At 40.1% G+C, this 11,070-nt stretch overlaps 1 protein-coding gene across 1 annotated transcript; it reads left to right on the forward strand.

Annotated features, from left to right (window-relative positions):
* Positions 1–204: 204 nt before the first annotated feature.
* On the forward strand, positions 205–4,774 carry RAP2B (RAP2B, member of RAS oncogene family). The gene has a single exon (XM_061168167.1). The coding sequence runs from the start codon at positions 348–350 to the stop codon at positions 897–899; it is 552 nt and encodes a 183-aa protein (XP_061024150.1). The 5' UTR covers positions 205–347; the 3' UTR covers positions 900–4,774.
* The last annotated feature ends 6,296 nt before the right edge of the window (positions 4,775–11,070 follow it).

Raw genomic sequence — 11,070 nt, forward strand, 5'->3', positions numbered from 1 at the left:
GCCGCCGCCGCCGCCTCCTCGCCTTCCTGGGCTGCTGCGGAGAGAAGCTGCAGCCCTCGCCTTTCACCGGCTGCCGGCATTGTCCTCCCGATCCGCCGCCCAGGCTGCTCCTGCCGCCGTGGGCTGCCTCGGGGCCCCGGACCCGCGCTGCAGGGACGCGCCGCCGCGCCGGCCGGCCCGGCGCCCGGCCCCCGCTTGGTGATTTCCGCGTCCTGCGTTCCTCGGTCATCTCCTGAGTTTTTCCTGCAGAGCTGAGGACAGAGGAGTCCAGCCACCAAGCCCAGCTTTCCTCCGGTGCGCAGCCCCGACGGGGCCGTGGCAGGCGCAGCGAGAACGCCTGCGGAGCCATGAGAGAGTACAAAGTGGTGGTGCTGGGCTCGGGCGGCGTGGGCAAGTCCGCGCTCACGGTGCAGTTCGTGACCGGCTCCTTCATCGAGAAGTACGACCCCACCATCGAGGACTTCTACCGCAAAGAGATTGAAGTGGATTCATCGCCGTCGGTGCTGGAGATCTTGGACACGGCGGGCACGGAGCAGTTCGCATCCATGCGGGACCTGTACATCAAGAATGGCCAGGGCTTCATCCTCGTGTACAGCCTTGTGAACCAGCAGAGCTTCCAGGACATCAAGCCCATGCGGGACCAGATCATCCGCGTGAAGCGGTACGAGCGCGTGCCCATGATTCTGGTGGGCAACAAGGTGGACCTGGAGGGCGAGCGCGAGGTTTCATTCGGCGAGGGCAAGGCCCTGGCGGAGGAGTGGAGCTGCCCCTTCATGGAGACTTCGGCCAAAAACAAAGCCTCGGTGGACGAGCTGTTCGCCGAGATCGTGAGGCAGATGAACTACGCGGCGCAGCCCAACGGCGATGAGGGCTGCTGCTCGGCCTGCGTGATCCTCTGAGGCGCCCGCGGCTGCCGCGCGACAGCCGCGCTCTGCGCACAAAAGCCAAACGCACCCGACTCTTCTAAATGTGATTTCTCTTCTTGCTTTGAGATTGGGGATGACTTTGCGTCGGCCGGGGGGCTCTTGGCGCCCGCCTGGCCGCGGTGGCCGCGTCCCCCGCCCCTGCCCCGTTTCCGAGGGGTTGTCCCGTCATGACCATCCGAGTCCCGGTGGAAATGTGGATCTTTGCAGCATGTACGTTTCTCATTGATTTTGGTTGACGCATATTTCCCCATTGAAGCAGCCCGTGGGGCCCTGTATTGGCGGCTTGACACCGGCAGGCGAAAGTTTCAGTCTGGGAGGAAAAAAAAAAAAAAAAGAAAGAAATGGGGTGGGGGCGCAAGAGGACGGTGAGAAGGTGGAAAAGGGGGGATTTTTTGTTTTGTTTTTCTGTCAACAACCGTTTTTCTAGTTCCAAGTTTGAAAAACACGGAAGGAAGTCCGGGAGAACCAAATGAAGGAGCAGGAGGAGAGGAAGAAACTTTTGTTTTTCCCTTGTTTTCCAGGAGTAGCTGGAAATTAAGATCGGGTTCCTTTTCTGCCAGCTTGGAAAGGCAACCCCGTGACTGATTTCGATTCTGAGGATGTCTATGCAAAGTTGGATTCTTGTTACAGTGTATCCAATCTGAAGTGTTGCACATCTGAACTGGGACTGTTAACACTGATACCAATGCAGTGTGGGGTGCCAGAAAGTGTCTGCTGATAATTTGTGGGGGGAAAAAAATCTATTTTGTTTACCTACTGTATCAAAGGGGAGTCTGGGGGAGAACGGTAGTATTTTTTTTTATCAGCTGTGAAAAAAAAAATGTTACAGATCTGCACATTTTTGTGTGTACTGTTGTGTGTGTGTTTTTTTAGATTTAGCTTTTTGTTCGTATTGGTTGGCCATACATGGTTTTGATGGCTAGCTCTTTAAACTACAGTACAGAAATTTCGCAAATGTGATTCAGGGCCCCCAGCACCCCTGTGTCTGCAGAGTGCCTTCAAGACTCAGCTGTTCCAGCCGGTGCCAACCTGTGAACTTCCCACCAGATCCCAGAATCTGTTATTCCTCCCCAAACTACTTCCCAGTTTACTTTTAATAATCTTCCTGAAGGAGCCAGGACAATAGGGCCTGTTGTTTGGTGAATTCTTTATTCTTTCCAGCCTTTAAAATGTAACTTACTTGTAATGCAATGGGGGTTTTTTTTTTTTTTTTCCTTTTTAAAATTTTTTGCTTCATTTTGTTCCAATGTTCAGGTATTTAGCTCCCCTTTTATATAATTTTTTTTTAAATTTTTGGTTTTCTGTTTTAGGGTGTTCCTCCAGAAGCACAGAGCAAAATTTTACTGTTGTGATGTACCAAGAGAATTCTAACAATTTGTAATTTCTAATTCCATACACGCGGTTAATCATTGTCTCTTCATTTTAAGATTTTTAATACAAATGTCATTTTTAAAGAAACAAATCCAAACTATTGTTTGTGTTTCTATGTTTCATATTCAGTGATTTAATACAGTATCATGGCTGAGGTGGACAGGGGCAAGTGCCTGATGCCTCCAAGAGTGGTTTGTCAGATTTTGAAGAGAGGAGTGTCAGTGACAAGTTGGGAGACATTACTCCCAACTCCTTAAACATGGAAAATAATCATCAAGGTCTAGGAAGGCCTGGGGTAAGGTGTACCCTCTGACTGTTGAGATGAACTGGATATTGAATCTGTTCTGCTGGCTGAGAGCAGGAAGGGGAGAAGCCAGCTCTAAGACTGCCTTAGATCTGGGAGAGTAACCATCCACTGGTCAGGCAGGGTGGTGTTTTAGTGTTGTTTTTTTTTTTTTTCTTGCTTTTCTCGTGTTTTGTTCTGCTTTGTTTAAAACACCTATCCAGTTTAAAGCTTGTTTGGGGGATATGATTTTCACTTCTGAAAATTATAGTGTTTTCTGCAGTACATTTGGGTGGGTTGTGAATAGTGTCTCAGCCCTTTTGTGGCTTTAATTAGGAAACAGATCATTAGGTTAAAAAAGAAGAGAAAAAGAGAACACTTAAGTCTCTTGCTTTATTACACTGTGCAGTTTGTGGACCATTTTGACCTCATGAAATTTCCTTCTAACAGCAGGAGGCAGTGTGAGCTTTTTGTTTTGTGTTTGATTTTCTTAAGGGCCATTTTACTGATACCTCTATGGAGTGGAAGGTGTATGTCAAAAGCACTTGATATACCTTAGGTCCACGAAGTGTAGGGTGAAGAGTTTTGATTTTCAAAAAGAGTTATTGTGTTGAGGGAGCCAAAAGAAGTTAAAGGCCACAGGTTTCTTTAAAGCTATATTAACATATCTTGCCTTAAAATGTTGTGTCTTTGGCCCAGGTGACCTCTCAGAATTGCAGCATGGAGGAGGAATAGAGAATTCTGCCTGGGTTTGGTTCTAAAGCCTTTTTTTTTCTTTTTTTTTTTTTTTTACATTTGATCTCATTGAAGTTTAGTACCAAACTTAATTAGAAGGTAATGTAAATATGCTAAATAAGAAATTAGGAAAAAGTATTCACACTTAGGCTTTGCAAAGCTTCATTCTTGTATTTGTGTAAATTTAGTTGATTCAATAGATCTAAAGTGTTGAAAGCTCTGAAGACATACAACAAGTGCTGTATAAAGGATCTTTTAAAATACATTCAGTGACTTTTTTATGAGTTTGTTTTGGTTTTTTGGAAGCCTTTTGATGTGAAATACTGGCAAGTATCTAATTTAAGAAATGTATATACTCCTGACGGAATTTTTGAAAATGGGAAATTGGAAATGAAATTGGTTGCTGGGTGCATTAATCATCTTCACATAGGATTTAGTCACTTACATGAATAAATGTTTTATAGGTCTGGGATGGCAGGGCAGAAGATTTTAATATGCTCTGAGTACTGTAAAATAAATGCTTTTTAGATTCCCAATGAAGGCAACTTTACGTGTGTGCCTGGAGCAGGAAAATAGTATTAAGTTTTGTAGCCTTCTCCAATGGTTTTCTTGACGAAATTGAGAGAAATTAGGGACATTGTTTTTAAGACTATGTCAGTTTATTTGGCTAGTAAGAACCCCTTAGAATTATGGTGTGAAGAGATAAGAGCATTTGTTTCCCTGAAAGAGGGGCTGACTTAAGGGTGTCAAAGGAAGGGAGGGAGGGAGGGAGTTTGTTGTAAGGCAGTCACCTGTCAAAACAGAAACTGGGTGGAAAAGGAACCTTTATCTTGGAGAGCAAAAGTTAACTTTTAAACTTGACCCCTGCTGGTTTTTAACAGCTTTTCCTTTTGGTCCCTGACAGTCGCCCAAGCTTTATGTTATTTCAAAGGATTATTTTTGCCCTCCTTTTGTAATAGCCTCAGAAAAGTTGAAGATACCATTGGAAGTTTCACATTTTCATATTTGGGAGTTATGATTCTTAGGTACAACATTTTGCACCTTCTTAACTCCTGAAATAGACTCCATTGCATCACATTTTAGGACCAGCTCTATTTGGGGGTTAGAATTTTTTCAGCGTGTGAGGCCTCATGCGTCCTGATTTATTACCCTTTGCTGTAGGTGGGAATCCAAAAATGCTCTTTTGATGTGAACTCTTTGGGTTGTTTTAAACATGTTTTCACCAGCGTGTTGTTGCACCTACTTTTGAGTTATTCTCCAGCATTTCTCACAGATGGGATGGGAAAGTGAGAGAAAACTATAGGTAGCAGCTGGTCTTGAGAAATAGATACAAAATGCCTGTACCTTAATTGGCATCAAAGGATCTCCTTCCTTTTCACAACAGAATAAGCCCCCTCCTTACAAACATGAGGGTTTAATTGTAGATCACCACCGTGAATTAAAATGATATGAAACATTTGTCATAGTGTCTACTTAATTGGGAAAAGTTTACTAATATAATTTTGTCCTGGAGAAAATGTGAAGTTTTAAGTACTATCTAATAGAATATGGTAAGTTTGATTGTGATATTTTACTCAGACTACTATGAATAATCAAGTGCGTTTAATTGAACACAGCGCTAGTTCTAGAAGATACATTTGCTCTGATGACAGTAGGATTTCGATCCTTGGAGAAGGTGTTTATCTGTTTCAGAGGATCTCAAACTTGACTATATATCAATTGCCTGGAGGTGGAAACAAGCCTTGTAGGTCTTCTTACAGTTTCTTAATTCAGGCTATCCATCTGTTACCTCATAATTCTCATTTCTGACAAGTTTCCAGGTGATGCTGAGAGAACTGCTTCAGGGACCACATTTTGAGAACCAATGATCTTGTCCAAACTCTAAACAAGGACTTCTCTGAGAACTACCTAGGGACGCAGACTTCAGACCATGTCACACATTTAGAGTGCTGCCTCCCACAAAATCATGGAGTGGTCTTGACTGAATTCTGTGTCTGTTGAGGACACATGCCAGTTACACTCGTATCCTCTTACTTGAAGATTAAAAGGCAAGAATTTTAGTTTTTTATGATTCCTAGTAAGGATTTTTAAAAAACTGTACTTGAGAATTGAAATCTTAAGGTCATAGTAAGCACATGCATCTGTCTATATGTAGTGTCTGTGTGTTTTAATACATATGTCTAGTTTCTTACCAGACTTTCTAGGAATCAGTTCAGTGTCCTGTGGTTCTGTAGTTAACCATCCTGGGATAATGCAGAGCATAAAATGGTGCCATGCATCTTGTTTCATTGGAACGAAGTGTTGATCGATTTTGTTAATTGGAGGGGGCAGCTGTTTATATTTTTCCTTTAGTATTAAATGGAAATCTCTTTGGAAATGTTTTTCTTAAGAGTAGGAAATACATCGTATTTTGTCCAATTGACTAAACTTGCTGTTTTCTTTTGAATGAATTACCTAGCACAATTATATGTTCCTAAGTTTCTCAGAGGTTTGAAGATGTGTGGTCGTGTTTTTGTGTGTGTGTGTGTGTGTGTGTGTGTGTGTGTGTGGTAATTGTGCAAATACAGCAAAAACATTTTTTTAAAGTAGAAAAGAGAATGTTGATGCATGGAGAATACAGGTGCCCAAAAGGGCCCAAGATTGTTCGTTGATTGTTAAAAATATAGTTACAGTGGATAGTGGTAAACATGGCAGAAATAAACTCATTCATTATTTAGCAAGTATTTATTTACATATTAGTTGTGGTGTAAGGGCTAATCCTTAAATAGGCAAAAGCCAGACAAGGGGGTGATGGCTTTGTGCTGATCTTACCATCATAAATTGTTACAATAGTGTATCTTAAACAGTAGGAGTATGTGGAAAAGTAGTTACCATCTGTTATAATAGAATCCTGTGAGTCTGTCTGGCAGGCAGTAGAGTAAGTCAAATTTGTTAAAAATTGGAACTTTACTTTGAAAGGTATGTGAATATTGCAAATAAAAATGGATCTGGTGAGGTTTAAGTAACAGTTGTTTTGTTGCATGTGGAACTCTGTAATTTTGTGCATTGCTTCCAACTAACTTTTTGAGATTAGCTGAAGTTGTATATTAGAAATAAAAAGTCAGTTTGCTTCTATATTTTCATGTCAAAGGAAAGAAGGGAAATAGGCTTATGAAAATTGTTCACTGTATTTTTTTATGAGGAAACAAAAAAAGGAAGGACAGTTAATTTTCTATTCTTAAAGAAAGAAGCAGTTGTTGGCATAGGGTTTTCTGGGGTTCCTCATGTAAATAAGATTCAAGGTGAGTATTTCTTCTGAAAAAGATAATCTAAAAATGAGTGTACCAAAGAATTAGGTTGACGTTTGAAGTTTGCTAAGCCTGTAGTGTTTCATGCAGAAGCTCTTGTTCTCAAGCCTTGTGTACTTACTGAAGAAGGCAACCGGCTCAGAGAAAGAAATGTTGGGCAACAAACTGTGAGGAGTAGCTAATCACAATTACTGTAAAACCGTATAGACTAAAGAGAGTTGAGATTATTAACCTCCTGCAGTTTGCAAAATGATTTCTAGTGACTCTCTTGTGTAGAATATCTCATGAATTTAACAGCATGCTTTTTAAATGTAAGAAGTTTTAGAATTACAGATAGAATAGTTCATCTGAAAGTACTTCATTATTTTTTTAATCTTATTGTAAAACCATTTAGGAGATGAAAATTTGTTACTTACACTTCTGTGGCTAAAGTAGAGGTCTTTATGGTTTACATCTGACCATTTATAAAAAGTTTTCAAAAAATCTGGGTGAGTCATGAACTCAGGATATTTTAATGTTATTTAATATTTGCATATTAATATTTTCAAACATATTCTCTTTAAAGGCTAACATTGTACTGAATTATCTCTTTCAAAGAAAGAGCCTCTAGAGATCTGTACTAGTGCCAGCATAATTCTGTAAGAACATTTATGTCAATAAGATATTTAAAAATATATTTTAGATAGTTTTGCGTTTATATTCTAAGTAGGTAAGAGAATTGCAAGTATATCGCTTAAGTTGGATTTCAGCATCATTTTGCATGTAGTTTGAAAAAGGCTTGAGTTGGGAATTCTTCACTCTGAGTTTGGTTATCTTAGCTTTATCACATCACCTGTTATTTTTCTTTTTGTGTATCATTTCATTCATCTACCTCGACTTTATGCAAATGGTGTCTCTCATATATGTAATCCATGTTAATAGATAAAAAAAACCCTAAGACCTTCTTAACTAATGGCTATATAGATGTGTTTTCCATATAATAATATAAAGGGAAAAGTATTTTTCACACTATGCTTGAGGTCCAGACTGAAACAGAACCAACTAGTTAGAGAAGATTGCCTACTGAAAATAGAGAGTACCTTTTGGTATGGGCATAGCCTTTGCATTTCCTTTCTAAAACTGATAAAGAAGTTTTTTAAAAAAAGAATTCAACTGTACGGGTATTCATTTTCATATATTTACAAAGGCCTATAAGTATTTCCGACCACCTCTTCTTCATTACTAATCTGCTGAGGTCAAAAAATGAGAAATAAGCTGTGCACTCTCTCTCTGAGACAATACCTTATAACTTAAAAGGGCCAACAATAAAAAACCCAATCTGAAGAGCAAACCTTTTCCTGCATTTCTGTACAAACCAGCTTTTATTTTGTCACAGAGGAATCATAAATAGTGGTAAGGGCAAGGGAATATTTTCCTTAATCATTTTGGCAACATTCAGCAGGCAGGCTGGGTACTCTGGTTGCTGAGGAAGAAGGTATGATAGAGCTGAGAAGGCACTTGTGGAGCAGGCAGGCCGAGGTGGAATCGTTCCTCAGCCCCCATCCTCATTCCTGCATTCCTACAATCCTAGAGGATTTCCTTGAGTCCCGGGTTGTGATTCATTGTGATGCAAGATTTACTGAGGCTTAGGGCTGCTGCCAATGGCCGAAAGTGAAGAAGCCTTATAGGATGGTGTGATAATGCTACTGTAATAAATTCCACTCTAACTCAGACTTGCTTAACCTCAGTACTACGAATATTTGTGGCTGGATAATTCCTTTTCGTGGAGCAATGTCCTGTGTTTCGGGATGTTGAGCAGCATCCCTGGCCTCTACCCCCTGATGCCCGCAGCACCCCTCCCCACGCCAGTCTGACACCAAAATTGTCTGCAGACCTCGCTGGCTGAGCCGAGGGGAGTGAACTGTTACTGTGCTCAGCCTCCCCGAGGAGCCAGAGGAGAGGGGCTGACCCCAGGGGCCCCTGAGACTTCTCTGGCTCCAGGAGAGTGCTGAAGTCCTGTAAAGTACCGGTTTTCTCTATTGTGCTTGGGAGAATAGCGCTTTGATCAGTTCATTAAAATCCACACCTCAGAGTACATCTCAGGGATTGGGTTTTTTGGTGACTTAATTCAAAATGTGGTTGTGCTGTGATTGGGGTGATGAACTCATGGTCAGAGAGTAAGCACATCAGGTCATGCTGATAATTACGCAGAGGGACCGAGATGGGACATCAAGGACAACAGTTGTGGCAGTTTTGTTCAGAGCCTCTCAATGCTCCCCAAGAAGACATCTGGAAGGCTTTCATCTCAGGGAGCCTCCTCCACTCACCTCAGTCCCTTTCCAGTTAATCCAGGCCCCTGTTCCCCACAGGCCCTCCTCACTTTGAGGGTGGAAAGGATGCATTTTATGCATCTGTCCCTCCTTATTTTCACTTTTGCTATTCCTCCCACCCTCCCCCTTTCGTCCTTCTTCTACTCTACCTTCAGAACTAATGACTGAGTGTGTCCAGGGCAGACCTCAGCTGGTTAACTGCTCACACTTATCTGTGTGCAAACCCCGGGCTGTCACGAAGGGAGCCGTGGAGACAGTGGAGGTTGCCTGTTAATGCAGTGATTGTGGGGCCTGGCAGCCTCTAGCCAGCAGCACACAGGCTGTGGCTGCTAACCCCTGAAATACAGCATTGACTATCCTGTCAGCAAATTCATGAATGTGAAGTCAACTCAATGACCATGGACTTCTGATTTACTTGGTCACAATTGTTTTTGTCCTTAAGTTTTAAATGAAACGTACCTTAAAATCCATGTAAGATACCTCTAAAAACGTGATGCAACCAGAGACTCTACCTGGTGGGACATTTGTGATTCTACATTTCACAGGGGGAACACTTGGAAATCTCACATTCCTAGCAAGTAGAAGATATAACAGCTTTGTAACTGAGAGAGACCCATCTCCAAGCCCATCAAAAGATTCTAAACAGCTACAAGTCTAACAAAGGTAGGCAGTAAATAAGATTAATTCTTTACAATAAAAAGAACCATTTGGTGAAAGTGGATGAGTGATTTATGTAGCTGAAACTTGCTTCTTAAATTTGAAAACAGTCATGCATTAGGATGGATGGTGTTCATGGAGATATTCTCTGTAGTATCTTTGTATTAAATCAAAAATGGAAATATCTGATTGAACTGGTAATGTGATCACAATTAAGATATAGAAAACAGATTTGGTGTATCTAGATTTCCTGTTTTTCTTATATTCTGTTTTCCTCTTTTATAAATTATCTGTACTGTTTTGCAACAGTTTTTCTTATCTCTGAGTTTTATCGGCTTTGAGTGTTATGTTTTCTTTCTAATTAAAACGTCTATAATGAGGGAAATATTTAGTTATGAATCATTGTAGCCAGTAGCCAAGAAAATATATGTATTCATATATTTAAACAAATAAATTAATTGTGTAGGATGTTTTGCAATGTCATTATTTGCATTTACCTTTTATGGCTTAGAAATGATTTTCAATGCAACATTGTCAGAGGAAATGAAATTCTCCCTTTTCTTTGGTTAATTACCATTTGACTACTATTTGGAAAAAAAAAAGTAATCTTTTTTTAAAATACTATGGTGAAAGCTCTCTAGCTTATATTTTGTAGCAAAGTTACTAACAATTTCCCTTTTAAACTCTTTCCTCAGAAGAGTAGCACTTCATGAATAGAAAAAATGTGTCTATGTAAGTTATCCAAAAGTCATGCAATAGTTGTTTGGTTTGATAAATATCATGATGGTGGTGATTTGGCAAAAATATTTACCCACTTAATTACAAATAATATAATTGATTTGTGTTAGCCTATAGCGAATTATCAAAAATACATGCACAGTGGAACTAGTGTGCTTTCTTGATATTAACAGTTTTGGAGAATGCACAAAGTAGATACACATCAGAAGTAAATATACAAAGAGTTCATTTCCTAGAAGGTATTTTTATTTAGTCATTTTTAACATGTAGTTTTAAAGATTATGTGATGAAAATTATCAGAATGATAACAGTCTTATTCAGAGAGAATCGCCAATTTTCATGTTAAAAAAATTTCAGACCACCTAAATTATCTTACTTCCCAAGCTTGGCTCACTTTGACTATTGAGAACACAGTCTTTTATTTGCCCAAGAATGCAAACAGATTTAGTTGTATACAGTGAATTCAAAATGGACTTTAAAGTATTCTATACCAGAAATTAAACAAATTGCTTCTTAAACTTGAGAACTTGTATTAGGATGAATGGTGTTCATAGAGATATTTTATTCTCTGTAGAACCTTTGTATTAAGTCAAAAATGAAGACATCGGATTAAATTGGTCATGTGATCACAATTAAGATAGAGAAAACTTTTGATATATATAAATTTCCTGTCTTTTTAATGCTCCATTTTCCTCTTATAACTGTACTGTTTTTTCATTTTTAGTATCAGAATACAAACTTTGTATAGAGTGGGTTTCATTAAG

This window comes from Dama dama, chromosome 19 (genome assembly GCF_033118175.1).
Source record: "Dama dama isolate Ldn47 chromosome 19, ASM3311817v1, whole genome shotgun sequence".
NCBI classification, from domain to species: Eukaryota; Metazoa; Chordata; class Mammalia; order Artiodactyla; family Cervidae; genus Dama; species Dama dama.